Source organism: Aethalodelphis obliquidens, unplaced genomic scaffold (genome assembly GCF_003676395.1).
Source record: "Aethalodelphis obliquidens isolate GAN/ISIS:26980383/991018 unplaced genomic scaffold, ASM367639v1 scaffold4, whole genome shotgun sequence".
In the NCBI taxonomy this organism is placed as follows: domain Eukaryota; kingdom Metazoa; phylum Chordata; class Mammalia; order Artiodactyla; family Delphinidae; genus Aethalodelphis; species Aethalodelphis obliquidens.
In genome coordinates, this window is record NW_020837948.1 from 29,497,935 (window position 1) to 29,517,936 (window position 20,002).

The 20,002-nt window shown below is 36.7% G+C and overlaps 1 protein-coding gene across 6 annotated transcripts in view; it reads left to right on the top strand.

Moving 5' to 3' along the window:
• FBXL17 (F-box and leucine rich repeat protein 17) overlaps positions 1–20,002 on the top strand; it is a 475,832-nt gene that overhangs the window by 245,796 nt on the left and 210,034 nt on the right. The window contains exon 7 of one of the 6 annotated variants that reach the window (XM_027100375.1): positions 13,592–13,693. The exons of the other annotated variants lie outside the window; for them this stretch is intronic. Within the exon in view, the coding sequence (XP_026956176.1) occupies positions 13,592–13,604 (13 nt within the window). The 3' untranslated portion in view covers positions 13,605–13,693. Of the gene's footprint in view, positions 1–13,591; positions 13,694–20,002 lie in introns of those variants that run through there. 6 annotated transcript variants of the gene reach the window in all.

The following is a 20,002-nucleotide window of genomic DNA, read 5'->3' on the forward strand; positions in this document are numbered from 1 at the left end:
TTTTTTTTTTTTTTTTTTTTTTTTTTTCCCGGTACGCGGGCCTCTCACTGTTGTGGCCTCTCCGGTTGTGGAGCACAGGCTCCAGACGCGCAGGCTCAGCGGCCATGGCTCACGGGCCCAGACGCTCCGCGGCATGTGGGATCTTCCTGGACCGGGGCACGAACCTGTGTCCCCTGCATCGGCAGGCGGACTCTCAACCACTGCGCCACCAGGGAAGCCCTGTGCCATTTCTTTATCTATTTTTATTGATTGATTTTTCTCCTTATTGTGGGATATATTTTCCTCCTCCTTTTCATGACTGTTCACTTTGATTGGATACCAGACATTGTGAATATTAGGTTGTTGGGTGCTGATTGTTTTTATATTCCTTTAAATATTTCTGGACTTTGTTCTGGGATGCAGTTAAGTTACTTGGACACAGTTTGATCATCTAAGGCTTGCTTTTAAGCTTTGTTAGGTGGATCCGGAACAACTTTTAGTTGAGGGCTAATTTGGCCACACTAGTGGGGCATTGTCCTTCTGAGGCCTTGAGTTGATGCCCTGTGGATTAGCAGGTCTTTGTATCCTGGCTCATGGAAATCAAGGTATTTCCAGGCCTTTGTGAGCTCCAGACGTTGTTCCACTTAGTCCTGAATGATGATTCTTTCTCTAGTCTCAGTTTTCTTTTATGTAGAACCAGACCAGTATTCAGCCCAAGACTCTACTGGACTCCTGTGCGTATCTGCACAGCTCACTCACTTGCTCTTTCTGTGTAGCTCCCTCCTTTCTGGTTCTCTATGCAGCAGATTCTAGCCACCTTGGTGTTCTAGAACTCTGAACTCTGTCTCTTGAACTAAGCAAGACTGTTGTGCTCTGTTTGGGGTCTCCTTTCCCATGCCGTGATCTGGAAGCGCTCTAAGCAGTGAGTGTTTGATGTGTAGGGCTCACTTGTTTGTTTCCTTGCTGTCAGAGATCACTGTCCTGCATTGCCTGTTGTCAGTGTCTGAATACCAGTTTTTTAATATGTTGTCTAGCTTAGTGATTTTCTGAGGTAGGAGGGAAAATCTGGTTCCTGTTCTCATCATGGCTGGAAGCAGAATTTCCAGGATCCACCAAAATTTTGTTGTTTCATATTAAAAAATCTTTAACTCTTGATTTAATTAAGATTCTTGGTCATTTAATCAGAGGCTGAAGTTGGAATCTTTTGGTCAGTTCAGGGTATGCCATAGGGCCGTAGGTTTACGACACAGAGCTCTAATGTGAGCAATGTAGTGGGTTCTGTGTGGCCACTGCCTGGACTTCCGTAAGCTTCTCAAGGACTGGAACTAAGTAATCGATCCATTTGGCAAATATTCATTGAAACTTCATTATGCGATAGGATTTTGTTAGTCACTGGGAATATAGAAATGAATAAAGCATGATCCCATATTCTAGTGGGAAAAGCTGGAATGTACAATTTTATACACTGACTGAAAGATTATAAAAATGGGAAGGATCTTTCTGAGAGATCAGAAGGTCTTAGAACACTGTGTTTGCAGGATGTAGCATATCATTAGATCTTGTGCACAATAGTGTTCAATAAATGCTTATGGATGAAGAATATTGCAACTAATTTATAGACATAGTCTGCTTAGAAGTATGTTAACATATTTTTTCTTAGGTATCTAGAAAAGATAGCTTAAATAAATACACAAGAAAAATATGATGATATATGTTTTAAGAAAAAGTTAATTTAGCTTGTACTCTCATGAATATTATTTTTGACAATTTCTAAGACTTTAAATGTAACATTGATAGCTAAGTTATGTAGATCTGCTTTGTTTTTAATTGTCATATCAGACAGTTGAAGAATACCAATTCAATCAAATCTTCATTTTTAACTACAGCTCCCCACTCCTTTTTTTTTTTGCTCATTCCTGTTCATATTTTTAAAAGCAGCGTCTGCAGATAGTTATTTATATGTATGAATTCACTGGTTCATTCTAGTGCGAAATAGGTCATTCTGGAACAGTGAGAAATGTGATTACTGAATTTCAAGCAGTTTTTGATGTTCAGCTGGATCTGTAGAGAAAGAAAAGGGGTCAGGCCAACACTTGTTGAAGATTTCTTGTTGCCATTGGCCTGATGAAGGAGACTTGGTGCTGGTAATATGAACTCTTCAGTGTATTGGCAAGAGGAAGAAGGAGACTTAGAACCCAGGTTTAATAACTACTCATATTAGGATATTTTATTTGAACCACTAATTAGAAACAAGGAAGCACATAAAATGCCATCCTAATTAGGTGTGTGGGGCTTCTTCTCCTTAAAAAAAATAAGGTACAGCAAATGATAGTGTGATGTTTTTCAGGCACAAATCTGCTATTTTTTTTTTTTTTTAAAGCATGCCAATATACTACCAGGAAAGAAAGCATACTGCAGTAGGATTGACAAATGATGATTCTCATCAAAAATAACAAATTCTTAAGTATTAAAATAAAGAATACTTTGAAAAAATTCGACATTACTCAGCATTTGAAAATTGAAATCATTTAAAAGCCTTATTTTCCTCTAAATAGGAAACTGCTTTCAAGCAGTAAACTTTATTTACAAACTTGAGAAAGGGCCCATTAATTAAAATCTAATTCCACAGTCAACTGGCAAGTTTGTTTATGATACATGTATTAATTCGTTTCTTTGTCTTTTTTGAATGGTATAGCTATAATGCACTGTAATTATATCTATTAATATCCAGGTAAGAAATATGAGAAATTCTATATTTGGAAGTACATATTTTAGTCAGTTTCAAGTGTTATTATAAATAAATAGCTTGCATTACTGAAGAATTTGTTTCAAATTAAACTTGAAGAGAGGATCTTAAAAAGAGATTAATTCAGAATTATGCTTCAGGTTCTGCTCGGGTGTTCTTGAATCCAGTGGGTTTTCTTATACACAGTTTAAAGCAGATGAGTGAAGACGAAGGCTGACAGAGCACTGAGAGCTTTGCCTAGCTCTGGTCCAAGAGCCAGAGCGAGCTAGGGTGCACCCGTCCTATCCAGGACTCGGGTGAGGAACAACAACCACACCTTAGTGTCGATAAACTGTGGTCACTTTATTGACCCTTAAGCTAGACGAGAATAAAGGCGTTTGACTCTTGTTATATGATAGACTTCTAATGACAGACATTATAAAGAAAAGAAATTCTTTCTCTGATTTTAGCAGAGTGGATATATTCTACCTCCCACCTCTGCCCATTCCCCCCCCTCACCTTCTTTGGACTTGATGTATTTGATGTGTGAAAAGTTGGACTTGATGTTATTTGATGTGTGAAAAGTGATTCAAATAAAATGTAGTATTACTATCAAAAAAGATCACAAAACATCTTAATCATGTATTGCTCTTGTATTGCTATACATTGTTTATATTAAGCATATGCAATAAAATAATGAAAGCTCATAGGACCATGTTTGGGAATCCTGGGAGGGGAGCAGTGGCCAGTATTCCATTCTCTCCATCACTCCTTGTCTTTCCTTTTGCAAAGCCCAGGTATTTCCCTGCCTACTCTACCTTTTTACTTTCGCAGTAGGTCTTTGTCCAAGGGTATGAATCTTTTGGCCTACTAGGGAACATGATTTAATGGGATGCTTTCCCCCAGTTTGTCTTGTTTTAGGTAAGAACACAAACCAGGATATCTAAGGGGTGTTCTACTTAGTGCTAAAAAAAAAGGAGAGGGTTAACAAAAAAATGTTTTACGATAGAAAAGCCAAAGGAAATTTTAAAAATGTTTAATAATAGTTACTCATTACTTTATTCAGGTATATAGACCTAGCCTAACCTGATTATCCTTAAACACAGCAACTTCATTCATTCAGGAATCCATCTATCCATCCTTCAAACTTAACTTGGTACATTTGTTCATGAATTCATTCTTCAAACTTACTAGGTGCTCAGCCCTAAGGGTACGAAGGTGATTCCTGTATCCAAAGAGCTCATGATATTTCATAGTTTTCTAAGCACTTTCATTGAGGTTCACCTGATTATTTATTCAACGAATACTTGCTGATCTCTATTCTTGGCACTGGAGTTACAGCAGTGAACAAAATAGACCCTGCCTTCGGGGAGTTACATTCCAGTAGGAGGGATGGATAATGAACAAGTGAAAATATTCTTCAGATAGTGGTAAGAAAAGTATAACAGCTTAAGTGGGTGTAGGGAGTAGGATATGTGCCTGGGGATTATAGTTTGCAGTTTTCTACAGCTTAGTGAGGGTCTGCCTCATGGAAGAGCTGGCACTAGAGCAGAGACTTGAGTGAAGTCAAGGAGTGAGCTGTGTAAATCACTGAGGAAATAGCAAGTACAAAGTCCTTGAAGCAGAACCACATTGGTGTGTTTGAGAAACAGAAAGGAGGGCAGTATGGCCAGAGCAAAAGTCAGTGAAGGAAGGAGGGATAGGAAAATAAGGTCAGAGTGCATGACAGCAGGCAGATTATGTGGAGCCTTGTAGGTCATGTGAAGGGGTCTGGATTTTTACATATGGTGAAAAGCTATTGGAAGGTTTTGAGTGAGAGAATGACATGATCTCATTTAAAAATGATCATGCTACCTGTTGAGTAGTGAATAGACAGTACCAGGGAAAGGATGGAAGCAGAGAAATCAGTTGAGCCGTATTATAACAGCTTAAGTAAGACATGATTGTGGTGTGGACCTGCATGATAGAAGTGGAGATTAGTATATAGTTTAAAGCTAGAGCTAAAAGCATTTGCTGCTGGATTATATGCAGGAACTAAAAAGAAGAGCAGAGAATGTCCTCCCTCGATGATCTGTCTTGGTCCACATATAACCCCATGTTGCTGCACTAAACGGCAGCTAAGGAATGGGGTTCCAAGGTGTTGAGTACTTTTGCAAAGCTTGTTCTGTTTCAGAACCTGGACCAGGTCTGAAAAAAAATGTTAAATTCTTTTTCTAGCCCTTTGTTTTTTCCATTTCTTTCTATTTAGAAAACTAAGACCATCCTATATGCAGGCAAGGGGGCAGTAATCTGGATATCAGCATTATGCATATAATGAACACATATTATTATTTTATCACCATAAGGACTACAAAAATTTTCATTGCATTTTTTTGGAAGAACATACTCAAGATTCTAGGTCATTTTCTTTAAGATTGAGTCCTCCTTTCCGTTCCAAGTGACCTTTCTTAAGTAGTACAGCAATGAATGCCTGACAGCCGTGTGTAATTTTAGAGGGAGAAAGAAATACTTAGAAAGGGCTCTTATAAATCAGGAACAGGATAGAAAATGGAGGCAATAGTAGATAGTAAAAAGGAACATTGGGAATTGAAATAACTCATTTATGGGCAGGATTATCTTTGGTGCGTATTATTATCTCTCAGGAGTGATGGTCCCAACACCCCTTCGTCTCTCTGATATGGACTCACAGGGTGTTTTCCGTGGAGCGGCAGGCTAGGGAACAGAGGCAGCAGTCCTGCTCCTTGTGCTGTGCTCTGAGCCTGGAAGCCCAGATGGGTTAAGGCTGACCGTAATGCAAGCTGCAAATAAAGGAAGGCACTCAGATGGTCCTTGTTTTCATTACTAAGGAATTAGCTAACACTTAGGCTGTGCTTAATGTTGTATTATGTACACAGCACTGATCAAAGTGCTTTACATATGTTAACTCATATAACCCTCACACAAGCTTGCAAGGAAGTTATGATTATTTTCCTATTTTAAGATGAGGAACCTGACCCCAGAGAGGTTAAGTGACTTACTTTGGGTTCATAGAACTATAGCTAATAAATTGCAGAGCCAAGATTAGAACTCGGGAAGTCTGGCTCCGCTGTTCCGCTCTTAACTCTGCACCATACATCTCATGAAGAGTAAGCACATGTGTTGAATCAAATGAAACAGGACAATGCTATTTACATTTCATAGTATAAATTTTCAAGTTTTAGAAAAACAAAGAAAAATAAAGGCTAAGAAAAAATTTTTTGCCTAGGATAGAATTAATTCAATTTCAATAAAAACAGAATCAAACTAAGAGTGGTTTTTGGCAAACATCCGTTAGAAGGATACATGATGTCAGAGAGAGATGATCAAGAAAGAAGACGTGGGATGGACTTACATGAGTCAACCCTAAGGAAACGGGTGCCCATCCTGACCTGTCAAAGTCCTTATGACTCCTGAGAGGTGTATTTACTTATGTATGTGTCATCTGTCCCTTTAAAAATACCTTTTGCCTTATCTCTCTACATATTCCATTCAAATGAAGGATTTCATAAACACAGTTTGAATTCCGTAATTCACCTTTTAATTTCTCATGTCTTTAAGACTTGTGGAGTCTTAAAAGAATGAAGTTTTAAAGGAGCCTAGTGAAATGACGTTTTGAAGCTGCAGAAGAAACTGAATTATAAAACAATGCCTAATTGTAGTTTTAAAACTTTCTTTATCTCACTTAATTAACAAAAGATACCAAATAATATACTTTTCAGAGTTGTGTTTAAAATTCAGAGGTTGTTAGGAAAGAAATTCTCTATAAGTTATTTTTGTAATTATTTTCTATTTTTAAATTTCTCTATTTCTCTCCATTTTTTCACCTCCTTTAAAAATAGCAGCTTTGTTGAGATATATGTCACATACCATGAAATTCACCATCTTCAGGTGGTATTTACTGTATTCATAGAATTGTACAACCATCACCACAATCTAATTATTGCATATTTTCATTAGCCCAGAAAGTAACCAATAGCAGTCACTTCCAATTACCCCCTTCCCCAGCCCCTGGCAACCACCAGTCTACTTTCTGTCTACAGATTTGCCTATGCTGGACATTTCATATCAGTGGGATAGTATATATGTGCCTTTTTGTGTCTTTCATTTAAAACAATATTTTCAGTTTTCTTCCATGTTGTAGCATTTATTTGTACTTCATTCCTTTTTATTGCCAAATAATATTCCATTGAATAGATATATACCACATTTTGTCTATCCATTTATTAGTTGATGGACATTTGAGTTGCTTCTACTTCTTGGCTAACATGAATAATGCTGTCATGAACATTTGTGTACAAGTTGTTATGTGGGCATATGTTTTCACTTCCCTTGGAGGTTACATATATATCCCTTTTCTTTCTCTCCATGTATCTATTTACCTGTTTGTCTATCTGGAAGTGGAATGGCTGGGTCATATGGTAACTTTAGGTATAATATTTTGAGGAACTCTAGACTCTTTTCCAAAGTGGCTGTACCATTTGATAGTCCCACCAGCAGTGTATGAGGCCTCCAGTTTCTCCACATTTTTGTCAACACCTGTTAATGTCTTTTAAGTTGTATTTTATTTTCATATTTACAAGAAGTAGAATCCTGTCCTGCTTTGTTATTCTGCAGTCTCAGTTTCCCCCTGGTGCATACTGTGGTGGCGTTGGTCGAAGTGGTGTAGTAGAAAGAGCCCTCAACTTAGAAGAATTGGCTTTCAGGCCCAGCTTCTTACTTACTGCTTGAGTGACCTTGAGTAAATCAATCACTCCACCTCTGTGAGCCTCAGTTTTCCACCATTTCAAATAGGATTAATCCCTCACTTTCTGGCAGTTGTCCAATAAAATAATATGTAAAATTAATTTGCAAATTGTAAAGCATCAGACTTCTTCCTGTTCCTTCTCTGTCACCGTCACTTTTATTCTCTTTTTGTTGCATATTCGTAAGTAAATAAATAGGGAGAGATACTAAGTTTTTTGCTTTAATGACCTTTTTTCTAATAGAATATAAACTCTACAAAAGCTTTATGTTTCTTTCTTGTTTTTATAATTGTTAGTTAACTTTAGAATAGTTATATCAGCAAAAATGTTGAAAGCAGAGCTCTTCTGTCCTATTCCTTTTGGGAAGAATCTTACAAGTTGTCTAGGATAAGAAATGAAGCTACATAAACAGATTGTTAAGAGTTAAATGTAGCTCTCTTTCTTTTCTAGCATTTAAAATTTTTTCCCACATTTTTCCTATCTGTGTTTGTAACTTGGGTATGTACCCAGAGAAAGCTGTGTTTTATCCTTTACCTTTTTTATAGTTACAAGCAACTTTGAGAAACATATGCAAGTTCTAATGGCTTAATAACTACATTACGTCAAAGCCTTCACCAGTTTACAACAGCCAGGCTTTTCTACTACAGCTTTACCAGAATCATCTCCTGAAGCCAAATTACATCTTTTCTAAGTGCTAAAAACTTTTCTTCCACAGTGCTGTGTGCTTTCTCTGCCTGTTTTTCAAGGTTCACACCAGTTCTTTCTGCCTTTTCCAAGAAGCCTTCACCCATCTGAATCCATTTTATTTATTGTTAGTTCTTTGTTAATTCATACCTAAGCAATTTATACTTTTAAAAAAAAGCATATCCAAACTGTGTGAAGAAAAAGGTAAAATTCTTTCTATTCCCCAGAGTTCTCTGTATCTTTCTAGTCATTTTTAATATATTTTAATAGAAATAGGACCATCCTATACATGTTGTTTTGTGCCACTTGCTTTGTCCCAAAACTCTGAAAAATGTTTTACATTCAGTGAATGAATCTTTTACTCTTCGTATCTGTTTTTAACATTTTCATATGTGTTAGTCTTACTCAACTAAAGTAAGAAGCTTCTCGGGGGACAGAGGCTATATCTTAAGCTTTTGTTCTTCGTCATCAGGGATGCACAGAGGTATGTCCTGTAGGAGACAATAAGTATAGTTGGTTGAACTGTACATTTTGAGCCTATATCTTAGTGTGATCCTCTATAAATTCAGGAGAAGCCTTAGAGGATTGATTAATTTCTTTATTCTTATTGTAGGTAACCTTTCTAATGAAAATAATATTTAGAAATGTAATTATGTGTAAAATTAATATTTGGCTGAGGGAGAGAATAGAATTGATGAAGGAAATTTGAGAATGTCCAGCATAAGACATAGTGTCTGGCACAGTTTGCTCCGTGGAAGCAAGAAGAGGATGGCAACTTGAGGGGAATAAAGGAAAAATCAATAAAAAGCATCAGAGCAACTTGGTTGTGAACTGTAGAAAAAGGGTGAATTAAGGGAAACTTTTTGAGAAGTAAACTAAATAGAGTCAATACAAAACTGCAGAAGAGACCTATTATCCTTTTAACTATAAAATAAGAGACCTACTAGCTTCCAAAATATCTCTTCCATCAAAGTGAAGGAGATGTAAGCATTGTGGTAAATGAAAGAGAAAATATCTTATTTTCCCTGAAACACTTGAAAAATAAAAAGTTTTACTACAAGAGTGTGAGATTTCCTGGTAAGATATATGACATGACATAGAAGCTCAAAATTAACCTTCTCACACATTTTCTTTACTTTTAGTGCTCACAAACCTCTGCTGACCAATGCTGTATTTTATTTTTTCTTAAATTAGATTACTAGTGTTTTATACTGCAAGTTTATGTTGAAAATATTAGATGATAGGATCCAAACTGATCAAATGATCATTTAAACAACAATGACAAAAACAACAAATGTACAGTTTTTGAAGCAGAGGCAATGCCCTGCCTTGTGCATTTTTCTAAGGAACGCTGTTTGAATTTGAAAGTTCTTTATGCCCCTTGAAAGCAAAATGGCTGCAGCTTAAAAATCGTAAGTTGCAGGAAGTTTTCTGAAGTTTTAGAAATTGAATTACTGAATACAGGTTACCTTCTGCATAACTGTATAAAGCTGATGAAATGGGTCTTTTTTGCTCTGATTGCTTTCTAAATTCTATCCAAGTGAATTCACAGCTGATGATTTTAAGCAGAGTAAGGACAGATTAACTGGCTCACATAAAATAAAACCTTTAAAGACAGAAAAAATAAGTAGTTCCACACTTTCACAAGGTGTTACGCGTATTTGCAAAGTACCCAGTAATTCTGATGGCAAATATCCTTTCTTCCCCTCTGATTGGCTTCTTTGTGGTATTTATCACATATTTACCTTTTCCTACTAGCCAACATTCTTTTAGTCTCTCGACTCTGACTTTACAGTGTTTAGAATAGTAAATGTTATTAGCAGGAAAAAATCATGAGAAAACTGCTTTGTCATAAGAGTTCCAGTCTTATAAATGATATGATTTAAATATTTCTTCTGCCAGGAATTCTTTAGACAGTCAAGCATTACTGATACATGGGGGAAATTACAACACACTGTGCTGTGTTTGCAGAAGTTTCTTCCTATGTAGGCTTTTTGTCTTGTGTTTTTTGTTGTTGGTACCATAAGTACAGTGGTGAACATAGACAAGAGCAAAACCATAATGAGGGGGCTTCCCTGGTGGCGCAGTAGTTGAGAGTCCGCCTGCCGATGCAGGGGACGCGGGTTCGTGCTCCGGTCCGGGAAGATCCCACATGCCGCGGAGCAGCTGGGCCCGTGAGCCATGGCCGCTGAGCCTGCGCGTCCAGAGCCTGTGCTCCGCAACGGGAGAGGCCACAACAGTGAGAGGCCCATGTACCAAAAAAAAAAAAAAAAAAAAAAAACCATAATGAGGGCCAGCAGTAAGACAGTAGCTTTGGACTCTAGTGTTTCTGATCAACAGGGTGGACTAAGCTGAAAGATGGTGATGGGAAAGATATCCCATCACCACACACACTCCAAATTCAAAGCAAATATGTAGGCATTATTTCCATTTTACAAATAAGGAATCTGTGACTAAGAGAGATTAAATAGTTTGCCAAGATCCCAGTTAGTGGTGAAATCAGGATTAGAACTCAGCTCTGTCTGATTCAACATTCCATGTCTTTAATCACCACACTCTTGATTTTTGTTCCTCAGTTCTAAAAACTTGGCTGGAAATAAAGCTACCAAATGGAAATTAAAACTTGTAATAAATTATTTTCCTAATTTGAGACCGATTTGGCACTAAAAATTTTAGTATTTAAAAATAGTATCGATACAATGCCACTTAGGAGTCTGTTTTGGGGGGGATCAGCTTCTCTGATGCCCCCTCTATCTCTCCATATTTCATTTGCATGAATCTCGCTCTTTGGAGACAGAAACCCTGTAGCTTGTAATGGCCACCCATTCTGGGGATTGAGGGAAGCAAGTTGTATTTAATCCTCATTCCTTGAGGATAAGCTGCCAAGACTGGTTGAACTCATCTCACTTGAGCCACAGCCGCCCACATTCCACATTGAATGAGCGCCCCAGCCCTGGAGTGCGCATGCCCTGGGAACTGGTGAACCCATTCACGTGGGTCTCTGTCACCATTTTCTCAAGGGTTTTTCGCCTCTGTGATGTCTATTTTGAAATTTTTGCAAAGTATATCCTTACCATTTCTCCCCTTTGTACATTCAATTCTATATTTTTAGTGGTTTTGAAAATTTTTTGTTAATTAAAATAAAAGCAATAGATGATGATTCAAAGTTGGTACTTGTCCAGTTTCCCTGCCCATGTGCCATTTTAAAGCGTGGGAGAAGATTGCTTGGAAAATTACTATCACGAAGTACATTTTAAAATGAATAATTATAACCATTTTCTTCTTTTTGTGTCAGTTAATGTTAAAATACAGCAGAGAGGTAACTCAATTTAGTTCAAAAGCCATTTTTTAAATGAGAATTAGCTGGGAACAGTGTTACGTTAATAGACACTGCCAGCGGCTGGATTCTGCATACAAAACACTTGTTCATGTTTTCCTTGAAGTCCTTTGATTGGGCCCAGCACTAAGTTTATACTGAATGGGCTCAGTCTGGTCCTTGGCAAGCATCAGGGAGTAATGAATAGTGGAACATCGAAAGCCTTATATGTCCTGGCACAAGCCCTGTGTCGGTATGATGAGCTAACCATGGCATTGTTCAATGAGAAGGCCCTGTGTCCTTTTGGAAATAAAATCTTGGCCTGTGGACAGAGGTCTATGTACACTCATTGAATTTCTCTGTCTTCCTGGTATGCTATTCCATTCATAATTAAACTTTGAAAGCAAAGTTCTGAAGAGGTTCTTGAATGCCTCTCCTCCTAGCATGCCCAGAAACAAGTGGCTGATGTAAAAATGACATAGCCTTACCCCTTTATTTGGTAGCTCTCCGAAATTCACATCAAAGACCTGGAGAACAAATTCTTTAAGCTAGAGAGCAGTGTAGACATTCAGTGTTTTCTCTCCTTCCAAAATGTCTTCCTTCTGAAATCTGTGGTAATTTACCACAGATTTTTGCTATGGAATTCTGATGTTCTGTTCTTTTATGTTTACAGCTCCATCTGTATTTGTAGTGAGATGTCTAAATTTGTCATAGTACATCTAAATTCCAAGAATGAATTGATCTTCTTATGAATATTTTCACCTTGAAAGCAAAGAAAGGAGGAAAAATTAAGCTCTAGTGATTGATTAAAGCTATGACATTATAACTTGCCTTTCATTTCTAATTTTTATTCTTAATAACAGAATAAAAATTTGGTAATCAGAGCCTGCCAGAAGGTACCTGAAGAAGCCAGGAATAAAAACTTACTTTAGCTGTGTTGAAACTACTGTTGATATTATAAATTATCAAGAAGAGCCTCCTAAGTGTCCTTTTAAAGCATATTTTAGTTTTGTATAATACAACCAGGCTCCTAGGTGGATGGACCTAGAGTCTGTCATACAGAGTGAAGTAAGTCAGAAAGAGAAAAACAGATACAGTATGCTAACACATATATGGAATCTATATAAAAAAAAAATGTTCTGAAGAACCTAGGGGCAGGACAGGAATAAAGACACAGACATAGAGAATGGACTTGAGGACACGGGGAGGGGGAAGGGTAAGCTGGGACGAAGTGAAAGAGTGGCATGGACATACATACACTACCAAATGTAAAATAGATAGCTAGTGGGAAGCAGCCGCATAGCACAGGGAGATCAGCTCAGTGCTCTGTGACCACCTAGAGGGGTGGGATAGGGAGGATGGGAGGGAGATGCAAGAGGGAAGAGATATGGGGATATATGTATATGTATAGTTGATTCACTTTGTTATAAAGCAGAAACTAACACACCATTGTAAAGCAATTATACTCCAATAAAGATGTTAAAAAAAACCCAACAGGCTCCTAATAAAGTATAAACAGGTTAATAAAACCATGAAAAGAATTTGAAAAAGAATAGATACATGTATATGTATAACTGAATCACTTTGCTGTACACCTGAAACTAACACAACATTGTTAATCAACTGTACTCCAATATAAAATAAAAAGTTTAAAAAATTTTTTAAATAAAATAAAATAGAAGAATGACACCCAAAAAACCCCATGAAAAACCTGCATTATGTGAATATTTAAAATCTGATAATCTATTAGAAATATATTTTGACATACAAATTTAATAACATAAATTCTGGGATTATCTGAAAGCAATTCAAAGTGGGGAGGGGAATGGAGAGAAGTGTCAACACATAAATGACAAAAGATTGGCCATGAGTTGATCATCGTTGACCTGTGGGGTGCATACATGAATGTTCATTATACCATTTCCTCTATTTTTTTTTACTTATTTGAGATTTTTCATAATAAAAAGTTAAAAAATAATTTCTGGTTGCTCAAAATGATGGCTTCATTGAATGAACTGTTTTCTTGCTAAAGAAAATCTAGAAATTGAAGATACCTTAAAAAACTTTACGAGGATTTATGATATGCAAACAATATTCTGACATGTAAATAATTAATTTTTCCTTTAGTGATTGCATTTAGGATGCTAGCGGTGGATATGGATATAAAAATCATGCTAGGGGCTTCTCTGGTGGCTCAGTGGTTGGAAGTCCGCCTGCCGATGCTGGGGACACGGGTTCGTGCCCCGGTCTGGGAAGATCCTACATGCCGTGGAGCAGCTGGGCCCGTGAGCCATGGCCATTGAGCCTGCGCGTCCGGAGCCTGTGCTCCGCAGCGGGAGAGGCCACAACAGTGAGAGGACCACGTACCGCAAAAAAAAAAAAAAAAAAAAAATCATGCTATGAATAGTGTATTAGCTAAAATGCTAGCATCTTTGAGATAATTAGGATTGTTAAATTAGTCTCTAATATAGATTATCCACAGATGAACACTCTTCTAAAACATTAATATATTGCAGTATAAGCAGTAAGCCCATACCAGGCGTAACCTACTCTCCATAAGGTAACTGAGAAAATGATTGCATTTTTGTGGTTTTGACTTATCATACCATTGTAGACATGGAAAAATTTTGGATTACAGATTATCAGTTAAGATGAAAGATGTACTATGTACCAAAAGTAACTGATAAGTATGCCAATGTCTATTCATATCACATAACAAACTATTTTATGCTTCATTTTTGTTTGGCTTAGTTTGACCACTTATCAACTACATTAGAGTTTAGTTTTTAAAACTAAACTCTAATGTAGAGTCTACTAGGAGTTTACGGAGTGTCTAGTAGATCCAGTGGTCAGTAAGATAGGCAGATTTCCTGTTCTCCTGAAGCTTTCGTTTTAGGGGTTGTGGGAAGATAAACAAGTAAAAAGCCTATCAGATAGTATAAAGTGGTATTTGGAGAATTAGAGTAACTTAATGTGATGGAGAGAGATGTTGGGTGGTCAAGAAGGGTACCTCTGAAGATATAATCTTTAACCTGGGATCAGAATGTCACAAAGAGCCCTTCACGCAAAGATGAGTTTCTTAGTTCTGTGTGTTAAAAACTAAAATCTTAAAGCTGTGACTCACTCTCCTAGGGGTAGGGTTTTTTCTAAATAATATATGTACCTTGATTTGGCTTGACCAATAGTGGACTGGCTAAGTATTCCATAGAGGAGCATTTAATCCATGCCACTCCCTCATCACTGACACACTGTAGGTTGGCTTTCTTTCTCCTGTACATTCTACAGGGCTCTTTAACATCCAGCAGGAAACCTGAGCAGGACGCTTGGGTTTGGCATGCTTCTGCCGGCCTTTCAGCCCTTGTTGTAGGGCCTGCCCTGTCTAACCCAGAACTTCACACTGCCTCCTGGTTGTTCAGACAGCTCCTTACTTCCTGATCTTTTTCATTCCATGCTGACTGGACATCCAGGCACAGTGTTGGTGCTGCGTGAACCCCACCCCACCCCACCCCCACCGCCCAACTCCCCAAATAAGGGGAACCTATTGTTGTCTGTCTGCTTGATGTCAAACTCATTCTTCCAAGTGGTTACTCCTGGATAATCTGATTTCCGAATCTGGGCCAATATGTGGACTATGTTCTCCTTCTCTTTCTCCTACTCCGCTCTACCTTGCTCTCTATCACATTCTTTCCCTTCAGGGTAGCATAAGCACAGTTTCTGATAGTCTTTTGAGACAGAAGTTTGTCCATAAACTTGGTGTTAATTTTGAGCTGCCACCAAAGACATTCTGGAGAAAATGGGCCTTGTAACACTAAGGTTGTCCTGTGTGAGTAACTGTCTAAATTAAAAGCTGTTCCTGCTCATGTCTGAAAAACACCATATTTTCCATTTGCACAGGAGCTGTGTTACTGATAATGAATTAATGGTTTCTTACTGAGCTGAAAAATCATTTTGCTAGTGCTTCCTATGTGGGCTCTCCATGCCTAAATAAATTGTTGTACATATGCAAAGGGTAACTAACATTTAGAAACAAAATCATAGAATATTTTGTGTTGCGGTAATCGATCATGTTTCCTGGAGTCTTTAACTTTATGAAATTGCTAACAAGCATAACCGTTTTAAAACACTGAGTCTATATCTAGGAAGATAACTAGATTGGTATGGTAATCATACTGTTTAAACAGACCCAGAGCATTTTCAGCTCTTCAGAATTTTAAACTTTTAAACAACAATTTCATCTATGTTTTTAAAAGTTATGTTTTGTCATAGACAGCATGTCCATGTTCAGCATTGATTTTACCTGTCTAGGAAATTGATTTATCGTTTTTTCTCATTTCTAAGAAGACAGTTCTCTTCATAAAATTCCTAGTTCTTTTCAAACAAATTGAATTTGTGCCATTTTGTTCTGGCATCTGACTTAAAGGTGAAAACTCTATGAGTGATGCAATTTATCATCACATCAGCCCTTACTGTGAATAAAGTGTAACTACATTTGCCATTTATTACCTCTGGCCTAATATTAACAGTGATAAATTGTACATAAAGGTTCCTAACATAACAAATGTTAAGATTTGTTGAACAGAAAAATGACCTCAGTTGTCAGGAAATTATCAAATCAGTTCGATGTTAGATTTCATCTCGTTAATTTGAATAGCTTCTCGATTTATTCTGTGTAGCGTACAGGGTGAAAGCTGGAGGAGACTTCTGTTCTCCAATTTCTTTGTTAATAGCTTACTAAAATAATTTATTTAAATGTTATGTAGCTTGAGTTTTCCCACATAATGGGCATAAATACCATCCCCTCTCCTTCTTCCTAACAGTATGGTAAAAGTTAAATAAATACCACATATCAAGTGAGAAAGCATCTGAGGTTCCCACTGATTTCTGTTCCCAGTTCTTCCTTCATTTTCATGTTGTAGGTGAACAACTTTGCCATCTGATGGTATTTATAAAAGTTGCTCAGAGATCTTCAGAAGTCGGATTCTGAGCACGTGTAAAATACTTAATAGAAAGAAAAATACATGTCCTCCCGCCCCCCAAATGTAAACATATGACATGTTATGATTTTTAAATGAATGTCATAAATGACACATTTGCTTTCTAAGAGGGACTCCTTATATGTAAATTGGAAAAGCTAAATATATCACTTATCGTATTTGCCCAGAGAAGCAAGTTTTTTTCCCTTGGTGTGATGATTGGTAGCATTGGTTCCCTACCAGTTTTGAAGTGTTCTGATAAAATGCATAAGAAATAGGCATGCCAAGATAAATATTAAGTTGATTTTTCATAGAAGGTCACTCACCGGTTTATTTGTTGGTACGCTAAGTTTCTATCAATTTTGATATGAGCCTTTCAAAATTTAGGCTTTTCAAATCATTTTTATTTTTGTTTCAGCTTCCATAAGGTTTCTAATCAGAGTAAATCATGTAATACTTAGTCCCCAGAAATGGTTTAGACAGTAACATTTTTAGAACAGAATATGAGAGCCCTTACAGATTTTGAAAGCAATATATTTTCAATTACAAAAAGACCTTTCTCCCATAAAACAGTAGGAGCACATTGGCAGCTTTTGTTTGTGTTAGTTAACCACAGACACATTTTTATGCCTGAATGAGAAATTTCTAAATGTTTATTGTCCATGTGAATGAACAGAATGGAATTTAGAAATAGTTTTGGTATTCTTTAAAGATATAGGAGAGAAATAGAATGAGTGAGTAAGGAGAGGTTTCCTGGATTTTTTTCTCCAAATGGCACATACTGTTTACAGTGTTATATACTTGTCCTACTGGCATTTGTATTAAGGAAACTTGGTCATATAATAGTAGCCTCTCCCTTATAGAACTGCCGAGTTTACCAGGGTTTGAACAAGTTTCTGGATATAAGATATACAGAGATATATAATTAATTTTATGCATTTTATCAGAAAGATGATTTTGTAACTTGTGCAAAAGAGCTTTTCCCTCGTGTTTTGCCCTTGCTTCTTGATTAACTAACTGGTCGCAGGGAGCATAATTTGCACAGAATAATGACTGAAGTAGCACATGCTGCTAAGTGCCACAGATTGCATTTATATCTGTGCTCTAGTAATCATTTTAAGTTTAAGAGGCCAAGGCTCTTTGTAAGCTTCAGAGAGCATACTATGTACAAGTACAAATTTTGATGTTTAAACCATAGACTTTTTGGTGCTATTTTGGAATCTTGAGTGATTGAGGAACTACAAAGGAGCACATCTCACATATGGACATCTCAAATTAAGGATTATAGTGCATGCAGGTGTGTTCTGGCTCTGGCAACCTGAATTTGTGGCTTTCTAATAAGTACTTAATGGCTTTGATGTTTAAAAATCATGCTTTGTTTCTTTCCACATTATCCTACATTTACTTGCATCTTGAAGTAGAGTTAGGCATTAGAATAAAACATAGACACCCTACTGAGTTAAAATTTTTAAATCTTATTCTATTGTCATTACTCTTAGATCTACCCATTTAACTCTCACTCAGGTCTGCATATAATCTTTGCAAATATAAATGCAGTGAAATTACTAAATCGAAAGACGTTAGAAACTGTCAGAGTAGGATTGTGAACCTGAATGGGTAGTAAAGAAAATTCTTCTGAGATGCTAAGATGCTCAGCACTGTATGCTTTAATGTTTTTTCATTAGTGACCCTTAGGGAATATCTAGCAGTGTAAATTACCTTTTTAGCTTTTGGATACATTTCAAGGTGGAGTTTCTTATTAAAAATTCAAAGGAAATCTTCTTTGGTAATCATTTTAATGCTCCACATCAGTGGATTCAACTTTGCTTTCTTAAAAAGTTTTGCTTTTCCTTAGTAAATTACTGACAAGATGCGGGGGAGGGGAGGTGTTGCAGGACTGAGTTTTCTTATAAAACTCAAGGGGGCTGTAGTTCCACTGGGAGAAAACTCTCTGCCCTAAGCTAGGGCATTTTACCTTTTTAAAGTAGATTAAGATTTTTAGTGGGATTATTATCATAAGAGTGTATTATGGCATGTAAAATACAGAAAAGGGGATTTTTTTCAATAGGGAAATATTTACCAATTTTAATAAATTATAAAAACTGAATTTCTATGTCTCTCCATAGAAACATACTTGGAAGAATGTATGATGCATGGTATTTTGGGGCAGGGAGGGAGAGAGGGGAGTGAAGGGGTGCAAAGAAGTCTGTGTATGTGTAAGGTTAAAAATTTAACTGAATATTTTATTATTTATGTGAGTAAATGGTTTAGAAATGTTTTATTCTTCTCTCCATTGCTGATTCTCTAATTATCTCACAGATTCATTATATGTTTATTTAATTTGGTGATTAAAGAGAGCATACTGTAATTGGCCCTTCAATTCATTGTCCTTGCTTTCTTCAAAACAAAACAAAATAACCAAATTCTCTGAAATATATAGTACATCTTAACAGTATGCACAAATCCAGTACTTACTGCTTATTTTCCTTCTCTTCCCTTTGGGAAACATTCATCCCGCCGGTATTTAACAGACCTATTTGTGTACTCATTTCAGGAAAGTCTTTAATGAGACCTATAAAAATTTCCCTGTAAATTTCTTATTTGTTTAAATATAGACACACAGCCCCAGCCTCACCCTCTAGTTTCTCAAGGCTGAGTGTTGGGTGTCATTTGGCTACTGTCATTGTGTTCACCTTTCCTTGGTGTGTGACAGGTCATTAGAAAAAGTCCAGATATGGACTGGTCCACATGTACACTGGAGACTTTGTAGAGATATACTCTGATCATTAATCTCAACAAAGATACTAGTTAATTTTTGTTGGCACATTCAAATAAATTTTAGTATGTAAAGTAATATATGGAACTAAAAAATACTTGATGTCTGAAGTCACAATTTTTCTCAGCCTAGAAGATGCCAAAGATAACGCCAGAATATAAACAGAGGAGGGATGTTGTGTTTTCTGGACAGAGGAGTTTGACACATGAATTAACAAAAGAAAGCATGATTATTTTATACTGTTACTAAAACTAAATTTTTTATTTTGCTACTAGATATTATTCTAATCTGCAATGTAATATAAGGATTAGAGTTTATTAAATATTTACAAGAACTCTTACATGCACCTCAATTTAACTGAAATGTATTTTAAGCAAATGGAGATTTAAGGAGCTCACAGATTAAGTTAAAAATTCACTTTTATAAGCAGCAGTCCATTTCTTGGAGGGCTGCTATGGGCTGAACCCTGTTTTAGGGGAGTATGTAGGATATATATTTTGCGTGTAAGGAGTGGGAGAAAAGGCCTGATGCCTGACCTCAAGGAGCATACTTAACAGCCTGCCGATGGGTGAAGCAAGGTTCACATAAAACAGACAGCAAAGTAGCAAGTGGTAACAAGAATATGCAATAAAATGCCAAAGCAGGTGGTGTATTAAAGGAAAAATAAAGTCAAAATAGATCTCCTTTTCCAAACCAAATTGTACACAAGATGCCAACATAGAAAACAGAAAAATGTGACTTTTTAAAAACTATAATTTTGTTACACAAGTTCAAATGTATATAATATTT